This window comes from Ochotona princeps, chromosome 2, assembly GCF_030435755.1.
Source record: "Ochotona princeps isolate mOchPri1 chromosome 2, mOchPri1.hap1, whole genome shotgun sequence".
NCBI classification, from domain to species: domain Eukaryota; kingdom Metazoa; phylum Chordata; class Mammalia; order Lagomorpha; family Ochotonidae; genus Ochotona; species Ochotona princeps.
Window position 1 is genome coordinate 30,490,256 of NC_080833.1, and position 19,344 is coordinate 30,509,599.

At 54.4% G+C, this 19,344-nt stretch overlaps 1 protein-coding gene across 2 annotated transcripts; it reads left to right on the top strand.

The window, feature by feature from the left end:
* Positions 1-12: 12 nt before the first annotated feature.
* MFSD2A (MFSD2 lysolipid transporter A, lysophospholipid) lies at positions 13-12,619 on the top strand. Of its 2 annotated transcripts, none has more exons than XM_058679398.1 (14): positions 13-273; positions 1,569-1,721; positions 3,010-3,134; positions 8,058-8,181; positions 8,303-8,381; positions 8,746-8,903; positions 9,323-9,413; positions 9,501-9,622; positions 9,771-9,854; positions 10,269-10,352; positions 10,447-10,559; positions 10,812-10,958; positions 11,063-11,239; positions 12,146-12,619. In XM_058679398.1, the coding sequence occupies exons 1-14, from the start codon at positions 181-183 to the stop codon at positions 12,207-12,209; spliced, it is 1,614 nt and encodes a 537-aa protein (XP_058535381.1). In that variant the 5' UTR covers positions 13-180; the 3' UTR covers positions 12,210-12,619. The 2 variants fall into 2 exon arrangements, with proteins under 2 accessions (XP_058535381.1, XP_004591597.1); XM_004591540.3 differs by having other exon boundaries at positions 14-273; positions 1,566-1,721.
* The last annotated feature ends 6,725 nt before the right edge of the window (positions 12,620-19,344 follow it).

Genomic DNA, 19,344 nt, shown 5'->3' on the forward strand with positions numbered 1-19,344 from the left:
GCTTTAAATGAGCTCAAGGGGTGTGCAGGGAGTGCGTGTCTGCTCTGCCGGCCGGCTTCTCTTAGTGTGTGTGTGGACCGTGGCCGCGGCTGCTCACCACCGGAGCCCAGGGGCCGCGGAGGCCGGCGGAGCACACGAGCATCCCGGCGTCCCGGTCCCAGGCGGCGTGGCCCGCGGGACATGGCCAAAGGAGAGGGCGCCGAGAGCGGCTCCGCGGCGGGGCTGCTGCCCGCCGGCATCCTCCAAGCTGGTGAGCGCCCCGCGCAGGTGAAGGTAAGGCCGGGGCACCCCGAGGCGAGGGTGAGGGTAGGCTGCCGTGGGACGGGGGCAGTGGGGACGGGATGGCTGGCTGGCTGGGGGAGCCCCGGGCACAGGCAGCGATGGAGGCGGTTTGTGGGCGCGAGCGCGGGCGCCCCCTTTAGCTCACCCGGGCTCCGCCGGCAATCCCTTGTGGTGCCCAGCTCTGTCTAGCCGACTCCGCTTCTTTGGTGCTGGCCGCCCTGGAACCTGGAGAACCTCGAGAGAGCTGGAAAATCCCCCTCTGTACCCCGTCTCTCGCGCCCACCCCTACCCCCACCCGCCTACCCTCGCGCCTCGACTCCGCGGAGGGGGCCACTCAAGTTCATTCATAAGAACAAGGGCTCTTGCTCTTAAAGGAGCCGCTTTCACCAAGCCGCGTGCGTGCCTGCGTGCGTGCGTGCCTGTCTGTGTGTGTGTGGTATGTGTCTGGGTGTTCGCAGGCGTGCGTCATGCCCACCGGCCCCATTCTTTGCCCCCTCACCCCCTCCACCCAGGAACGGAACACAGGCAATAGCTGACTTCTTGGGAGGTGATCACTTTTTTCCCTTTTCATTTTATTAACTGATTTTAGAGGGAACCGAGGGTGAACAATTACTATGTATGAGTAATCTCTCCTTCCTCTAAGCAACCCGAGCCTCCTTGGTGCCCCACCTGGAGAGGGCCCAAGCCGGCTCGTGGAGTGCCTTTCCTTGCCTCTCCAAGGTCCCCTGGGAGCTGGAGGGGGGCGGGTATGTGCACACAGGGAATCAGAGAGGTAGGAGCTGCCTCTGGGGCTCAGGGCACACTGGGACAGATGAAAGAAACAGCTGTGCCCCCCCAGCCAAGCCGAGCTCCTTGCAGCTCCCCGCAGTTCTCCCCCACGGGCAAGTGGGTCCCTGCCCTGGCTGAGGCGGGGCAGGAGTTTGGGCTGGGTTTGGGGCGCTCTTGGCAGCAAGAGGCTTTTTTCAGGTTGTGGCAGCTGGTGCCGGGTGGGGACAGGTCCGCTGCTGCCTCCGGAGCCTGGAGCCTGTTCTTGGGAGGGAGCAAGGCCTGACCCATTTCCTCAGAGTTGGGGGGTGGGGGTGCGGAGAGGAGTGGTTTTTAGCAGCAGCGTGATGGGGGAGGGGGAGAAGGGGATGTTGAGGACCCCTTTCCCGATTCCCAAGGACAAAGAATGCCTTTCTCCTTTCTCGTGGGGAGTGGGAACTTAAAAGTGTTGGCCAGAGGGCTAGTCCCACATCTGAGTCCTGCATGTTGGTCCTCTTCTCACTTCCTTCTCTTCCCAGAAGGAACCCAAGAAGCAGCAGCAGAAACAGCAGCAGAAGCAGCAACAGCTATCCGTTTGCAACAAGCTCTGCTATGCAGTTGGAGGGGCCCCTTACCAGGTGACAGGCTGTGCCCTGGGCTTCTTCCTGCAGATATACCTGTTGGATGTGGCTCAGGTGAGTGTCTCAAGCCTGCTGGGCTTCCTCCAGCATGCCAGGATGAGAGAGACTAGGCAGCCTGGAGGAGGGGTTGGGATGGATAAGTGGGCTCCCTCAGTTCACCCCATCTGGGAAATGGAACCAGGAGTCCTGACTCTACTGTCTCTCAGCATTGCAGCGGGTGAGAAACGAGAGGGCTAGGGGGAGCTTCCTGCAGAACAGTCTGAGTCCTGGGTGTCTGTGATTGAAGGATTTGGAAGGGTATGCTGGCTCACGCAGGAGGTGCTGCTCCCAAGGAGGGGCGCATGGGACCCATAAGTGATGCTGGGATTACAAGAGCCTGGCGCACCGTGTCCCTGACTGGGAAACCATCAGCCAGCCTGGCTCAAGTTTTGGGGACATGGTGGGGGTGGATCTCACCCTCACCTGCAGAACAGAGACCTGTTGGTGGGTAGCGGGGCTAAAGGTGCTGCGACCCAGGGGTGGCTGCTCAGGGCTACTGTGTACTTTGGGATGCCTTGGCCAACAGCCTGGCATCCCGAGAATTTGCCCTGTCTGGATGGGGGAGTGGGAGGCTGCGTAGCCATGGCTACCAAGGCTTTGGCTCAAGCCATCTTTTCTATGTAGCAAGTGACTGGTAAGCAGGCCGCCTTGGTTGTATCCACTTGCAGGTGGGGGACAGTGAGCCCAGAGAGGACAAATGGCTTCATTCAGCAGTGGCTCCCATGGGCTGGTCCCTGAGAGGAGTGAAATATGAGGAGCCGTAGTCAAAGTGGAAAGTATTTCAGTGAGTTTGGGGGAGGGGTTAGATTGGGGACACAGCAGTGCGGGACAGTGTGCTAGTGTCCTAGGGAGTAGCAAGGCCCTGGTGGAGGACACCTTGGGGTTGGAAGAACACTGGGGAAAGAGCTTAAGTGGGTAGCAACAGGCTACTTGCTGCAAAGCATCTAGAGACCCCTTTTTCTGCATCCAAGATGGAGCTCTACTCTAAGATAGCGCTCATCACTTCCATTCTGCAGGTGAGGAAATAGAGGCCCATGTGGGTGCCAACTGTGTTATCAGATGGTGAGGACGGTGACAGGGAGGGAAGGAAGTGATTCTGGGTTCATTCTAATTGATGGGAATGTTTTCCAGGGTGGTGGAAGGGAGGAAGCGAGGACAGAGATCTGGGAAAGCTTCATAGTATGTGGGCAGGACTGCAGTGAGGGGAGAAATGCTATCACTTCTCTTCCCAAGCCACAGGCTTCTGCCTGCCAGGGCGCGTTGAGGGAGTGGAAGGATAAGGGAGTTCTCTTTTGCCCCTCAGGTGGACCCTGTATCAGCCTCCATCATCTTGTTTATGGGCCGGGCCTGGGATGCTGTCACCGACCCTCTGGTGGGCTTCTGTATCAGCAAATCTTCCTGGACCCGCCTGGGCCGCCTCATGCCCTGGTGAGTGGAAGGGGCTGCTTCAGGGCAGCTGGAGGTGGGACTTCTGGTGTCCTCACCCTCTGGTACTTCCATCTGGCTTGTCTCAGGGTGAAGGGAGAGTGAGTTTCTGATGGAATGATGCCAAAGCCCTGGGTTAGAGGGGCAATGTTGAGATCTATCTAGGCCCCACTACTCCCCGAAGTCCTCTCCCTACTCCTGGTGGAGCTAGAATTCCCACTTAGCAGTTGAGTGGTTGCCCCATGGAGCTGTGTGGAATCACAGCTTCATTCCTTACAGCTGGGCCACCTTGGGCAAGCCACTTAGTGTTTCTGAGCCTTAAGTGTCTTCATGTGTAAAATGCAGATAATGATTATGGACTTGCTGTGAGGATGAGTTTTCTGGATATGTCAAGTACTGAGAGCAGTGCCTGGCACCCTTTAGGTAGTATATAATTTGGCTTCCCTTCAGGGTATGTCCTGGGGGACGGGGGCTGGGGTAGTCCCTGGAATGGGGGCGCCATGGACACCCTGAACTCTGTTTGCCCTTTGTGCCAAGCCAGCACTGCTCAGCCTCAGGCTTTGGGACCACTGGGGGCGCCCTAGATCAGACAGCAGGGCGGGGGTGGTGGGGCACATGGCACAGGCTATCAGGCGGGGTTCTGGTTCCCCCCCAGGACATCCTGCTTGGAGTTGGGGGGGCTGCTGTGCCCCTTTCATCTCCAGCCCATTCAGGCCCTAGTGGGCGCCTTCCTGCCCCGGGGGCGTCCCTACCTGGTCTCCGGCCTTCAAAGCTCTTCCCGCTGCCCTTGCTCCTCTGCAGCTTCCTTTCCCACGAGCCCCCACCCACCCACCACGATCCTGCCAGCCCCTGGCCAAAGCCCAGGTTGTAGCCTTTGATCCTAGCTTCAGGGCCAGGGGCAGGGTGGCCTGCTTTACCTGGCCAGGCTGCTCAGGGCTCCCTGAGTGCCAGCCCTGATGCTGGACCCTTGCCAACCTCCCTGGCAGCTACTAGAAGGCAGGGCCTGCTGCCACATCTCCTCATGAAACTCCGCCAATGAGAGGCAGCTCCTGGGCCAACCCTACACAGCAGTAGTAGCAGCCGATTCCGCCCCTTGTCACTTCGGGTTTCTCTAGGTAGCAGTGTGGGCACTGTTCAGTTGCCTGTGGCAGAGGAAAGTCTGTGACCAAGATTGCCAGGGACCCTGATTCTCTGGGGAGGTGGGGAGCAGGGCAGTGAGGAGAGCCAAGGAAGCCCTCCGTGTTGGCTTCCTGGAGGATCCCAGGGACTCTTCCCAGGCAGGTGTGGCAGCCAGCTTGGGGAAGTGGCTGGGGGCTTTGAGGCCACCGTGGGAGTTGGCAGGTGTCTGTCACTCATCCTTGCCTGTCTGGTGGTCCCTGTGTCTCAGTACACTCTGATGGTAGTTGAGAACTGGGGTGTTACCACCCTATCTGTCCTCCTCCCCAGTTCGCTTAAGACCTGGGCCCCTTCCCAGGTCTGGGACCCAGCATGCCTTTTCTCTCAGCATGCGAAGAGTCTGGCCTAATGGCATCCCTAGTGACCTGTCTGCTGTCCCCTGCAAGGCAGTCTCTCTCTCTGAGTCTGCATTTAAACCTGCTGCTTCAAACCGGGGGACTGAAACGTTCACCCTCCCTGGAGCTCCCACATCCCACTTCTGCCTGCGAAGACCAGGGTGTGACACTGGGCTCCCAGCAAGCCACGATGTAGCTGGCCTGCTTTCTGGCTGCTATGTTTACAGTTGCCCTGGCCAGGTCCTGTCCCACCTACCTGCAGGCCAGCTGCCTTGACGTGAGCTCTCCTGATATGAGTGTTGTAGCAGTACTCAGTATCCTAAGTACTTTTCAACATCCGGAAGGTTGCTGACGTCTCAGAAGTACTTCTCCCCTGCAAAGCAGGAATTAAGTCCTTCCGATGGCCCCTGGGGTGTCCCATTTCCTCTCACTTCATCTCCTAATTCCATCTCTCTTGCTCATTGTGTTCCAGCCCCCTGGCCTTTCTATTCTTGCGACCTGCTGGGCATGCATCTGCCTCAGGGCCTTTGCACTGACCATCCCTCTTGCCCAACGTACTCTTGCCTCTGATGTTTATTTGCAAGGCCCATATCCTCCTCTAATCCAAGATTAGCAGTCACCACCTTCTTGGTGTGGTCCACTTTTTCCACCCAGACAAGAAGTTTACTCATTTCTTTTTTTTTTTTTAAGATTGATTTATTTATTGGAAAGTCAGATATACAGAGAGGAAGATCTTCCGCCCGTTGATTCACTCCCCAAGTGGCCACAATGGCCAGAGCTGTGCAGATCCGAAGCCAGGAGCCAGGAGCCCCTTCTAGGTCTCCCACGTGAGTGCAGGGTCCCAAAGCTTTGGGTTGTCCTCAGCTGCTTTTCCAGGCCACAAGCAGGGAGCTGGATGGGAAGCGGGGCTGCCAGGATTAGAACTGGTGCCCATATGGGATCCTGGCACGTGCAAGACAAGGACCAGGCCCCTAGTTTCATTTCTAATCCTCTGCATTATTTATTCTCTATAGCATGTATTAGCTTCTAATATGTTATATAACTTAATAAAAAAGACCTAAGTGGCACATATTGGTCTAGTAGTTAAGATGCTCATGTACCATACACAAGTGCCTGGCTTTGGACCTGATCCTAGCTTCCTGTTCACGTACCCCATGAGAGGAAGCAGTGATGGTTCAGAGTTGGGGCCCTGCCACCCGTGTGGGAGACCTGACTTTAGCCTGGCCCAGTCTCGGCTGGCACTGCCCATTGTGGGCATTTGAGGGAGTGAGCTAGCAGACAAGAGTGCTCTGTCTCTGTCTCTTTTGCCTCTAAAATAAATAAACTTTTTAATTGTTTCTAAAGCTATGATACACATTGCAGGGGGTGTTTGGCCTGGTGATTAGGAATTGGACACTTGGACCCCACCTCAGAATGCTTGGGTTTGCTGTTTGGCTTTGCCTTCTGACTCCGGCTGCTTGCTGGGGCACACCCTGGGAGGTAGTGGTCTCCCACGTGGGTGGCAGGGCCCCAGCTCTGACCCATCACTGCTTCCTCTCATGGAGTACATGAACAGGAAGCTAGGATCAGGTCCAAAGCCAGGCATTTGTGACTTGAGTGATTGAGTTCCTACCACCCGCGTAGGAGACCTGAACTGAGTTCCCAGCTCCCAGCTTGGGTGCCATCCCATCCAGCTTTGGGATATTGCAAGCATTTGGGGATTGGGCCTGTAGATAAGAAAGCTCTCTGTCTTTCAGATAAATATATTTTTGAAAGGTTTATTTATTTATTTGAAAGGCAGAGTTACAGAGAGAGAGACACACAGAGAAAGATCTTCCATTTGCTGGTTCATTCCCCAAGTGACTGTGATGGCTGGGCCAGGCAGTAGCCAGGAGCCAGAAGCTTCTTCTGGATCTCCCACATGGTGGCAGGATCCAAGAGTTTGGGTCATCTTCTGTTTTCCCAGGCACATTGATAGGGAGCTGAACTGAAAATGAAGCTCCTTGGACACAAACCAGCATCCATGTGTGATGCCAGCATCGCAGTTTGTGGTGTGATTTGCTATGCCCAAACTGAAACTCTGCATTCCTCCCCCAACACCAGCTCCAAGCAACCATTTCACTCTGTCTTTATGAACTGACTGCTCTTGGGACCTTAGCAGGTGAATTCCTTCAACATTTGTCTTTTCTGGTTGGCTTATTTAATGCAGCATGACAGCCTCCAGGATTATCCAGGTTGGGGCAGGCATAGTTTCATTCTTTCTTAAGGCTGAATGATTTGTCTCTTTCTCTCTTTTAAAGGTTTAGTTTATTTTATCTATTTAAAAGGCAGAGTTAGGGAAAGAGAGATTGGTTCACTCCCCAAATGGTTGCAATGGCAGGTAGAAACCAGAAACCAGGAGATTCTTCTGGGTCTCTCATGTAGGTGGCAGGAGCTGGATGAAAAGTGGAGCTGTTGGGACTCCAGCCAGTGTCCATATGGGATGCTGCTGTTGCAGGTGACAGTTCCACCCTCCACACCACAGCACCAGTCCCTCTATGTATCTTAAGTTGTGGTTATTTTTTTCTGTTGGCCAGCCTGAATGTAAAAGGTCCACCCAGGCAGTGTTTTGTTTGTTTTTGTTTTTTCTGCTTTGCTCATGGCTATGTCCTAAGTGGCTAGAAAATGAAGACATTTTTCTTGAGTAAGCATGGGATGTAAGGTATGAGCTATCACAATTCACATTTTACGAGTGGAAATAAGCCTCAGAGAAGTTCAATCTTGCCCAGGACTGCGTGAGTCCTAGTTGGCAAAGCCAGAGCTGGATGTCTGAATTGTGACTCAAAAAGCCTTGCTGCCCGGAGGTCTAACAGCTCATAGTGCTGTGGGCCACACACATGGGAGGCAGACATTTGGCACCTGGACAGTTACTTCACTGGGACCAATCCTTCCACCTGGCTCTTCCATCATTCTGCACCTCAAGCTGCCTTCCCCTGCCCTTCTCCCAACCCACCCCAGCCTCCTTCAGTGTATGTCCACATGTGTGTGCCTGCAGGTGGGGCATGTGCAGATATGAGAATGTATTTGCCTTGCTCCAACGTCCAGACCCCCTTGCCCTACCACATGAAGCCTGAGACCCCAAACTCATCCCCTACCCACCAGCCCACAGGAAGTCCCTGCTCTGCCTGTGGAGCCCCATGGAAGATGTGGAGGAGACCCCCAGGGCTGGCTCCTCAGCCTCCACATTTAAGATTTCAGTGCAAGAGTCAGGACCAATCTGACCTTCTAAGCTGAGCCAGGAGCTTCTTCCCAGAGGGTGAGGGTAGGGTAGGAGGTGGATTCAAGGGGTACCTCCTTTCATCCCTCTAATGAGCACGCAGGGGAGCAGGGCAGTCCTGGTGGGCCTGGCTTCCAGGGTCCTGGCCCCAGCCTCCACTCAGACCCACACCTTCCCCAGGATCATCTTCTCCACGCCCTTGGCCATCATTGCCTACTGCCTCATCTGGTTCGTGCCCGACTTCCCACAGGGCCAGACCCTTTGGTACCTGCTTTTCTATTGCCTCTTTGAGACACTGGTCACGGTGAGTGTGGGCCCCTTCCCTGCCTATCTCTGGGGGCAGGGGTGAGGGAGTCCCTGGGCCTCGTGGTTGGCTCCTGAGCCCGCGTACGTCTAACTAGCCCATGGCTTCTCTCCTGCACCAGTGTTTCCACGTCCCCTACTCAGCTCTCACCATGTTCATCAGCACAGAGCAGAGTGAGCGGGATTCAGCCACTGCTTACCGTAAGTCTCCCCCAGCCCACCCGATCCCACCTGCCACATACCCTGAGCCCCTCCTCTCCTGGACCCTCCTGCCTTGTTTCTTTCCTTGGGGGACCTAGCTCTTTGCTGTGCTCTGAGGTGCGGGTGTGAAACAATCTTAAAACAACAACAACAAAAAGAGCACAAACCCGTGTGTTGCTCAGGTGAGAACCAGAGAGGTGCAGGGACTAACCAGAGGTCACACAGAACAAGGCCACGAGTTCAGGCCGTGGTGGCGTCTGTCCCACCTACCTGCAACTAGAGCTGGGCTCTCGCATGTCCAGCCTTTCTCCCTGGGTCCACAGGCCATGAGGCTCCTCCAAAAGACCTCCTTTTCATTGCCCAGGGATGACAGTGGAGGTGTTGGGCACAGTGCTGGGCACAGCCATCCAGGGGCAAATTGTGGGCCAAGTGAATGCACCTTGTCTCCAGGAGCCCAATGGCTCTGCAGTGGCCTTGGAAAGTGCCAATCGGACACACAGCTCCACCTCGCTCAAAGAAACGGTGAGGCTCCTGGCAGGGCAGGGACTGGGGGAGACGAGGAACGAGGCGGTCCCGTGCTAAAGACAGTGACGCTAGTTCATACCTGTGCTTGGTGGGCGTTTGTCATCCCGTCACCCTTTGTGTGCCCCTGTCGTCCACTTTGCATGTAGGAAGGGCCTGAGTGATTTTCCCAGGGTTTCGGAGCTAGAGAAACACAGAGATCTGGGGGAGGATTTGCCCCACAGCCCCTCACGCTCCACCGCCTGGCTTGGCATTTTGTCCCTCTGGACTTTGCCCAGCCTTGGGAAACAGCAGCTGGACCAGGATGGGTCTCCCACTTCCCAGATGGAGCAGAGCCTAGCCCAAGTTCAGAGAGTAGGGCTGCTAGGATGGCAGCTGACTGACTCTCTCTGTCACTTGCACCTTTTTTTTTTTCATAGCAAAATGCGTACCTGCTGGCGGCAGGGGTCATCGCCTCCATCTATATTGTCTGTGCTGTCATTCTGATCCTGGGTGTGCGGGAACAGAGAGGTAAGGGGGTGCTGTGTCTTTCTGCCTGGCCCACAGGCTTGGGGAAGGACCTCTGCTCCCTTCCTCACTGTCTCTTCTCATCCCCAGAACCCTATGAGGCCCAGCAGGCGGAACCAATGTCCTTCTTCCGGGGCCTCCGACTGGTCATGAGCCATGGCCCCTATGTCAAGCTGATTGCCGGCTTCCTCTTCACCTCCCTGGCTTTCATGGTGAGTAGGGAGCCGGGGAAGGGGGCAAGGTGCCCTGCCTTAGGGGGCGGAGCACGTGTCATTGGAATGGGAGTGAGTTGGGGGAAGGGTGGAAGGGAGGGGGAGGCACTGCCCCAAGTCACCTCTTGCATCTCTTGTGCATCCTCAGCTGGTGGAGGGCAACTTTGCCTTGTTTTGCACCTACACTCTGGGCTTCCGCAATGAATTCCAAAACCTACTCCTGGCCATCATGGTGCGTGCAGGGCCCCAGAGGCAGTGGGCAGCTGTGGGGGCTGGTCCAGGGGCTGGTTCTTGGGAGAATCGGGCTGATTCCCAGATTGGCCCAGGTCCTGGAAGCGTGAGATTGGGCCTGAGCTCCAAGGGCACAGGGAGAGTAGGAAAGGAGGAGTTTGGGGTCGGATGTTCAGGTTGAGAGCAAAGGTCTGGAGAACCTTGTGCAACTGCGGGCCTCAGAGGTGTGGGAAGGCAGGGCCAGGCAGACGCCCCAGCTCCCCTAAGGAGGTTGTGGACACACCCAGAGGGTGTGATCCGGCTGTTCTTGGCTCCAGCTGAGAACACCTTGGGGTTCCTGGGGAAAATAGGGAAGGGGTGGAGTTGGATCCTGTGCCCCGGATCCGCCTTTCTTAGCCTCCTTGTCCTTCTACAGCTCTCTGCCACATTTACCATCCCCATCTGGCAGTGGTTCCTAACCCGGTTTGGCAAGAAGATGGCTGTGTATGTTGGGATCTCGGTGAGTAAGGTGGAAGGGCAGGGCCCGAGGTGAGGTGGGGGTTAAGCAGTGTGAGTCTTCCTGCCGACCTATCTTCCCCTTCTCCCTCCCCTAGTCGGCAGTGCCATTTCTCATCTTGATAGCCCTCATGAAGAGTAACCTTATCATCACCTACGTGGTGGCCGTGGCAGCTGGTGTCAGCGTGGCAGCTGCCTTCTTACTACCTTGGTAGGTAGCCGCAGGCCCACCTGGGCTTACTGTTTCCACCCCAGTGCCCCACTTTGCCAACTCTTTAGCTCTTTAGGGGGAGAGCTCTAGGGAGATTTCCCTCACAGGCTCTGCTGTAGGTGCAGGTTGGGGCTAAGGAAGGTGTGCCCCATATGGTTGTAAGGGTTGTGAACTGGGCAACACAACTGGGTGGGCAGAGGGAAGCCTGAGGGTATGGGGAGGGTCAGGGTTCTCATGGTTCCTCCCACTCAGGTCCATGCTGCCTGACGTCATTGACGACTTCCACCTGAAGCTGCCACAGCACTCCCAAGGCACCGAGCCTATCTTCTTCTCCTTCTATGTCTTCTTCACCAAGTTTGCCTCTGGAGTGTCACTGGGTATCTCCACCCTGAGCCTCGAGTGAGTGGGGGCACTCCCTGCCCAGCATGGGGCTGGACCTCCCCCAGGGCTCCAGTCTCTCACTGCTCTCTCCCTCTCCCCTCCTTTACTGCTGGATCCTACAGCTTTGCCGGGTACCAGACCCGAGGCTGCTCTCAGCCAAAGAGTGTCAAGTTTACACTGAAGATGCTGGTGACCATGGCCCCCATAGCTCTCATCCTGCTGGGCCTGCTGCTTTTCAAGCTGTACCCTATTGACGAGGAGCGGCGGCGGCAGAACAAGAAGGCACTGCAGGCTCTGAGGTGAGAGTGGCCGGGGATGGAAGGGTGGCTCATTGGCTCAGGCCCCTCCGTGGTGGCCCCCCGATTGCCCAGTCTAGACTGACATCGTGCAGGTCTTCCCTCACCCGCCTCATTGCTTATCTCCATGCCAGGCTCTGTGTGCATAGAGGCTGAGGCTTCTTCATTTGGCACACAGATGGCAGGTGCCTTGCTCCCGCGAACAGAACAGATGAAAACCCCCTGCCTTCCTAGAACACTGTAGTGCATTTTGCATGGCTGTAACCCATAAGAGTGGCTGCTTGGTAGAGAAAAGGTTTAGTTCTTTAGCTCACAAGTCTAGAGGCTTTCGGGGGCCCCACAGCATAGGCCCAGAAGCTGGAGGGGCCCAGGCTCCCTGTGGTGTAACACCCAGGCCTCAGGCCAGCACTCAGTCACACCTTCTGACCTAGACCTTTCCCTGGGGGAATGCAGTGAAGTGTCCCAGGGAGGCTGGGTAGAGACAAGACCTTGGGGAGGTCCCCTGGAGTCCCACCCTGTGTAGATGAGGGATCTGAGGTCTAGCTAGCAAGGGTAAGAGCCTGATTGGCTGGGTGAAGCTGGGCCCAGTGCTTGTTGTCCTCACCATGAGGCCTGCACTGCCGCTGCTCTCCTGGCACACAGGACTGTGGGGGTGGCCTGAACCCTGCCTTCCGGCAGGGCATGGTGGAGTGACTCCTCACGCCAGCCCCAGCAGCCAGCCTGGGGCCAGCGTGTGTGGTTCCAGGGCTTGTCGTGGCCTGCGGGGTCTGGGCTACAACGGGGGTGTTAGCCAACCACAGATGTCCTCTGCTGCAGGAGGGGGCGGGGTGCCAGAGGAGGCAGGTTCAAGGGTGGGGTGGAGTGGGGTCTGGGCGCTTCCTCCAAACTGTCTCCCCTGGGCTCTTACAGGGAAGAAGCCAGCAGCTCCGGTTGTTCTGACACAGACTCCACAGAGCTGGCCAGCATCCTGTAGGGCCTCCTGGGTGGCCTGGAGCCACCATGCAGAAGGCCTGGGTCCACAGGCCACACAAGGGACCAGTCACCTGTTTGCGCACTCTCTGAGCAGCTGGCCTGCAGGTGCCAGGAAGGGAACAGACGACTCCAGAGCCAGAGCCAGTGAGTGGGGGCCCCAGGATGTCTCCTGCTGAGCTCCCCATGGGGCAGTCAGTGGCTGCCCCCTCCACCCACCCTCAGGGCCAAGCCCCAGGGCTGCTACTGTGACTATGCCAAGGACTGGACTGCTCGGGCTTGGCCCGGAACACTAATATAGACAGGTTTTATACAGAGACTAATGAATAACTTAATGACTGTGTACATAGCCATATGTATCTGTATATGTCTGAGCTATTAATGTTATTAATTTTCATAAAAGCTGGAAACAGAGCCGTGTGTGTCTATGTTTCCCCCACCCCTACCCAATCCCTTAGCAAGACTGCTAGGGGGAGGGGGATGGAGCAGAGGTGTTGGTTGGGCTGGGCACATCCTGAGGCCGGGTAAGGGCCCTCAGCCAACCCTTGCTGAGTACCTCCACAGGACCCAGCATTGGCTGCAGTGTCACTTTGCTTGTATTCTCATTCAATTCTTGGAATCATGGTGCCAAGTCAGATTGTGTCCCCATTTGAACAACAAGAAAACAGCTGCAGGGTTGGACTTTTGGCACCATGGGGAACGTGCCAGCAGCCACACCTGGATCCCACATCCATGTTTGCTGTTCAGGCAGAGCTCTGCTTTGGATCCAGTGCTGAGAAGAGCAGGTGATGGCTCAAATTCTCAAGTCTTCCTGTGCCACACATAGGAGACCCAACATGAACTCTGTGCTCTTGGCTTGGGGCTGGTCAAGCCCCAGCTGTTGTGGGCATCTGGGAGTGAACCAACCGATGGAAGAGCTCTCTGTATCATTGTGTCTGTCTTTCAAACGAATAAAAACTTTATTTTTAAATTTCTCTTGGAAAGGCAGATACACAGAAAAGGAGAGACAGAAAGAGCCTCCATCTGCCAGTCTACTCTCCAAGTAACCACAACAGCTGCAGCTGAGTTCTTCAGCCAGGAGCCAGGAGCTTCTGATTCTCCCACGTGGACACAGGGTCCCAAGGCTCTGGGCCGTCCTTGACTGCTTCCCCAGGCCACAAGCAGGGAGCTGGATGGGAAGAGGAGCAACCAGGATATGAACTGGTGCCCACATGGGATCCTGGCCCATGTAAGGCAAGGATTCAGCCCTAGCCACCATGCTGGGCCCAAATAAATAAAAATTTTTTCAAAAATAAAATTTTACTTATTTGAAAGAGTTACTGAGGGAGAGAGTGAGTGAGAGATATCTTCTGTCTGCTGGTTCATTCCCCAAGTGATTACAATGCCCAGAGCGGAACCTGGCTGAAACCAGGAACTAAGAGCTTCACTGAGGTCTTTCTTGTGGGTGCAGAGCCCCAAGTACTTGGGCCAGCTACTGCTGCTTTTCCCAGGCCATTAGCAGGGGGCCGGTTCAGAAGAAGTACAGCTAGGACTCCGGCTGATGGGGAATGCCAGGGTTATGAGTGGTGGCTTTACCTACTATGCCATACCACCAACCCAATGAAAGCTTCTAAAAAAAGAAAACCAAGCCCCAAAGCAGAGAGACCAAGTCACATGTCTGAGAGACCTAACAGGATTTTTGTTCCCAGACCTGCAAGGCTCCAGTACCTCAACGGTCATGTGTCACATGCTGGGTCTGAGAAAGACCCAGGGACTGGCAGAGAGCCATGGCCCTGCCTGTGCCTGTCTGTGTGTGCCTGAGCACATGGGGTTGGCTGGATTGGGGCCCAGGGTGGGACTGGGGTCTGTGATTTTTTGTCTAAGCAATGCATGCTGACTGTGGGCCTGAAGCTGTGGCTGGCCAGCTATGTCAGGCAAGGGGAGTGTCCACATGGTGTGAGGACAAACTTGTCTGGTGTGCTGTTAGGTGGTGGGCAAGGCCTGCCCTGCAGCACCTGTCTACAGGATAAGTGCTCTCAGGGTGCCTGTGTCTTACTAGTTTGCCCAAGGCAGCTCTTCACTTGTATCAAGCCCCAGAATTCACAGGAAAGCAAAGGCAGCTGAACCTGGAGTGAGCTATCCAGCCTTGCTGTTTGGCAGAGGGGAGGAGCCCTGAGACTCTTCGGGCTTGGCTTTTACAGCTGTAGCTTGGCCACGTAGCCTTAATGTATTCCATAAAGGTTCATTGCACCTTAATCTCATTGGCCTTCCCAACTTCCCTACGAGGAAGGTGCTATCATTATCCCCATTGAGAGATAAGAACTGGAAAGCACAGGGAAGTCAGCTTATCCAAGGTCATCAGACAGGAAGTAGAGGAGTTGATAATTGAATCAGGGCTGTCTGGCTCCCGGGCCTGTGAACTTCACCACTGCTCTTGGCTGCTATGTGAACCCATAGCTTTGCTTCTGCCAAGCCAGGTTCAGCAGCTGCTGCCACCCTCTGGGCGAGGCGGGAGTCTGGGGTCTGCTTTGCACTATGACTCAGCCACTCTGAGGTGGTATTTCAGCAGGCCCACTCATGCATTCCCCAGCCCTGCCCCTGTTTGAATCAGTAACGGCCAAGTCCTGTGTTGAAGCTGGCTGGGATGCTACCTAGAATGCCAGCATCCCATATCGGCGTGCTGGTTCCAGTCCAGGCTGCTCCACTTCCCATCCATCTCCCTGCTAATGCATCTGAAAAAGTGGATGGTGACCTAGTTACTTTGGCCTCTGCCACCCTCACAGGAGACCCAGATGGAGTTCTGGGCTCCATCATGGCCTAACTCCAGCTATTGCTGCCATTCTGGGCATGAATCAGCAGGTACGCTTTTCCCTCGCTGTTATTTTACCTTTCAAGTAAATAAATGAATGAATCTTCAAACAAAATAGCTGACATTTCCTAAACCAGTCAGGCTCTTTCCCATCCCAATGCTCACTTTCCAGGCCTTGGTATGTACTAAGGGATAGTTACACCAAACCCCACCTGCCTGGTCTCCTTGTCTGCACCATCCCAACCTGAGGCTCTGCTGTTTGGGGACCCTTTTGCATGGCCTTCAGGAGGAAGCCTGAGACCCCTGCTCGTTTCCCTTACCCCAGATCAAGATGCAGTCCTTGCTGCAGGCCACCTGCCTGGCCCCAGGCACTATCAGTTCCACCTGCCAGACCCTCACCCAGGGGTCGGCTGCTGCCCTTTCCTTCTCCAGGACTGCTCTGAGGATGCGTGGCCTCCTCCATCAAGCCCCCCACAGCCAGTCCAGGGTCTAGGCATCATGGGATAGGGCAGGGAAGCTGAATGCTGAATGAATGTAAGCTCTGATTAGAGGAAGCTTGACCCAATTCTCCCTGGCCCACTAAGGAGGTTTCTGTCTGGGTCTCAGTTTCCCCCAGAAGTTCTCTAGGTGGGGGGTGGAGGGGAAAGGTTAGAGCAGAAAGCCATTGCCTCTTGCCAGAATCCTGCTCTTCTCTTCCAAGCCCCTCTCTCGCCTCCGCTGTGTTCGCAGGAATGATCTGCTAGCAGGACAAGTAGGGAAAGAAAAAGCCACGTGGGAACCGAAAGTGATTCATTGGTTATCCATCCAGGCCCTTGTGCACAGAGCGCACTTTCCTGTCTTTTGGGAGAGGTACCGTCTCGACTCTCTCCTCATTTGGATCCAGCATTGCCACAACCAAACTTGTGTCTTCCTACTCATTCTGCCCACTGCCTGTGGTAGACCAGCCCCCCGCCCCTACCTATTCCCCTCTGCTGGCACCAGGTGTGGTTTTGGTGCCACCTTCTGGAAAGAAGAGGCAATGTCTCAACATTCCGAGGAAGAAATTCCAGATCCATTCTCCATCTGTTATGCTGATGGATTTGGTTCATCAGAACAGGTAGTCCCAGTGAGTCCACCAGCTGTTACTGAATGCAGGGTGGTGAGGAACACAAGTGATAGGATAGAGCAAGGGCCCTGGAGATACAGCGACCCCTCTGAACGTGAAGAGGCATGTTGGAAGAACATGGGGAAAGCCCTGCAGCTTGCAGCTGGAGAAACCAGCTTGTGCAGCTCGGTGGTAGGGAAGGAGCTTGCAAAAGTGCTGTTTGGGGCCCAGCACAATAGTGTAGCGGCCAAAGTCCTTGCCTTGCTCTCACTGGGATCCCATATGGAAGTTGGTTCATGTGTCGGCTGCTCCACTTCCCAACCAGCTTCCTGCCTGTGGCCTGGGAAAGCAGTCAAGGATGGCCCAAAGCCTTAGGTCCCTGCTCCTGCGTGGGAGACCCAGAAAAAGCTCCTGGCTTCAGATTGGCTTAGCTCTGGTTGTTGTGGAAGTGGACCAGCAGATGAAAGGTCTTTTTATCTTTATCTCCTTCTCTCTGTGTATCTGCCTTTCCAATAAAAATAGATAAATAAAAGTGCTGTTTGAAGAAAGAGGACCACTGTAGCCTGAGGGGTGGGGCTGAGTTGAGGTTGGGGAACTTTAAAGAAGGAGCCCACTCCTCCGGGGTCTGGCAGCCCATGACAAGAATTTGACTTTTTAATATTTATTTATTATTTTTTTATTGGGAAGCTAGGTCTACAGAGAGAAGGAGAGACAGAGAGAAAAAGATCATCCATCTGCTACTTTACCCACCAAACGGCTGCAACAGCCAGAGCTGAGCCAGGCCAAAGCCAGGAGCTTCTTCCGGGAGGTACAGGATCCCAAGAATTTGAGTCATCTTCTGCTGCCTTTCCAGGCCGCAAAGCAGAGAGCTCAATGGGAAGTGGAGCAGTGCTGGGGTCCGTGTGATGGGTGTGGAAGACAGGAAGGTGTGAAGAGTATTGTTCCATTGCAGGCAGGGCCACAAGGAATTTCCTGCTGCATGGCAGGGTCCTGCGGATGTCTCTGCATCCACCTGAAGGTATATCCACCTCCCTATGCATGGACACCTGGACAACCATGCTGGGATTTCTGTAATCTATTTAACCTTTGTCTGCCTCTGTGGAGTTGGTCTTTACTATCAATGTGAGCTTGGAAGTTGATGTTGCTGATACCATTTTAGCAAAAGGGCCTTTTATTATTGCTGCCCCCATTGACCTTATGCTAATCAAGGGTGTTAAGTCCCCAGATGTAGTGGGAATCTATTCTTCCCTCTTTTCTCGATCTCTAACTCCCTCCTTCTGTGATGCACTTCCTGCATTAACTGATTCAAGACGAAGTAATAGGATGAGGATTGTAGTAGGAATGTGTTGCTGATTGATATGCAATATCTATTGAGAACTTCCTGACCACAAGGTCAGGATGGATAACATCCTGCTTTAAGGTAAAACAAAAGGCAGAATTATCCTTGGAAACACCCACTTGACCATGACGTAAAAAGTCTGAGCCAGAGTTTGACTGCTTCTGTATAAATAAAGCAGACAGCTTTCCCACATTGTCCATTATGACCATGAAATCGTAGTGGTCCATTTCTTTCCTCTTTACACCTCATCCATGCACCCTTCTCGAGTTCTAAACTCGGCAGGAGCTGGACTCCAGCAGAGCAGCTGGGATAAGAACCAGTGCCTATATGAAATGCTGGTGCTGGCAGGCAGAGAATTAAATAGTTGAGCCATTGCACTGGGTTGAGAATTTGATTTTTAATTTGAGGAGCAATGAAAAGCCATCAGATATTGAGGCAGAACAGAAGGTTCACATTAGCCTGAGTGCCATGTGCAGAACTGAGTAGCAGGGTTAGAGTGAAGTAGAACATGCAGAGGTTCTTGTAGCAGGTGAGACCCAACAGAAGCAATCAGTCCACAGTCCCGGGCACGGTCCCAGCTCTGGCTCCCAACTCCAGCTTCCTGGAAGGCAGCGGGTGATGGCTCAAGTTGTCAAGTTCCTGACATCCACATGAGAGACCCGAATGGAGTTCACGGTTGCCAGCATCTCAGCTGAATTCTGCCAGAGCTCGCTATTTACTGATCTGTGTCTCTGCCTTTAGATAAAGATTAAAAGAAAAATGGGGGGAAATTGTCTGTGGCTCCAGAAAGGGCAGGGCAGACACACCAATTTGTTGTCTGAGGGTTTCCCGATTACAATGCCTGGGCCCCAGAGTCCTGCCTCCTTCAAAACAGGTGAGGCATGTGCAGAAGCCAGGGCTGCGTCAGGATTCCAGGGCAAGAGATGTCAGTTTACAGGACACACAGAGAGGGAACAGTGCTGTTCCTGGTGCAGTGGACACAGTGGCGCCCACCTGCGGACCCTGCTGAGCATTTGGATTCACATCCTGACGGTACAGAGAAGCCTGGGTGATGCATGTGAAGTTGGAGAGCCCTGTGAAAGTTTGGAGAGAGCGCTTCAGCCACTCTCTGTGTGTGGAAGGAGGAGGAGGAGGAACAGGGGGAAAGGATGGAGAGGATGTTCCTGAAGATTCCAAAAAAGAAAGAGAAAGTGCATACCTGGGTGGCAGCAGAGTAGACGAAGGAGAGGGCAGGCTTGGCGGCTGAGGGGGAAAGATGAGAGGGGAGATGATGCCTAGATTTTCTTTCTTTTTCTTCTCTCTCTTTTTTTTAAATATTTACTCATTTTTTTTGAAAGTCAGATATACAGAGAGGAGGACAGACAAGAAAATATCCCATCTGTTGATTCACTCCCAAAGCTGGACTCAAAAGCCGGAGCTGCGTTAATCCGAAGCCAGGAGCAAGGAGCCTCCTCGGTGTCTCCCACATAGGTTCAGGGTCCCAAGGGTTTGGGCCATCCTTGACTGTTTTCCCAGGTTACAAGCAGGGAGCTGGATGGGAAGTGGAGCTGCCAGGATAAGAACTGGTACCCATATGGGATCCATGGCACTTTCAAGGCGAGGACTTTAGCCATTAGGTCACTGTGCTGAGCCCTATTAATTTATTTTCAAAGTCAGAATTAGATAGAGAAGATCTTCCATCTGCTGGTTTACTCCACAAACAACCAAACAGCCTGGACTGGGCCAAGCCAAAGCCAGGAGCTTCAACCGGGTCTTTCTATAGGTAAAAAGGGTACAAACACTTGGTCTGTCTTTTCCTGCTTTTCCCAGACACATCAGCATGAATGCTGAACTGGAAATGGGATTTTAACCGTGACCATAGGGATGTTGGCATTGCAGGAAGCAACTTTACTTGGTATGCTATACTGGCAATTTCCTGTTTAAAATGG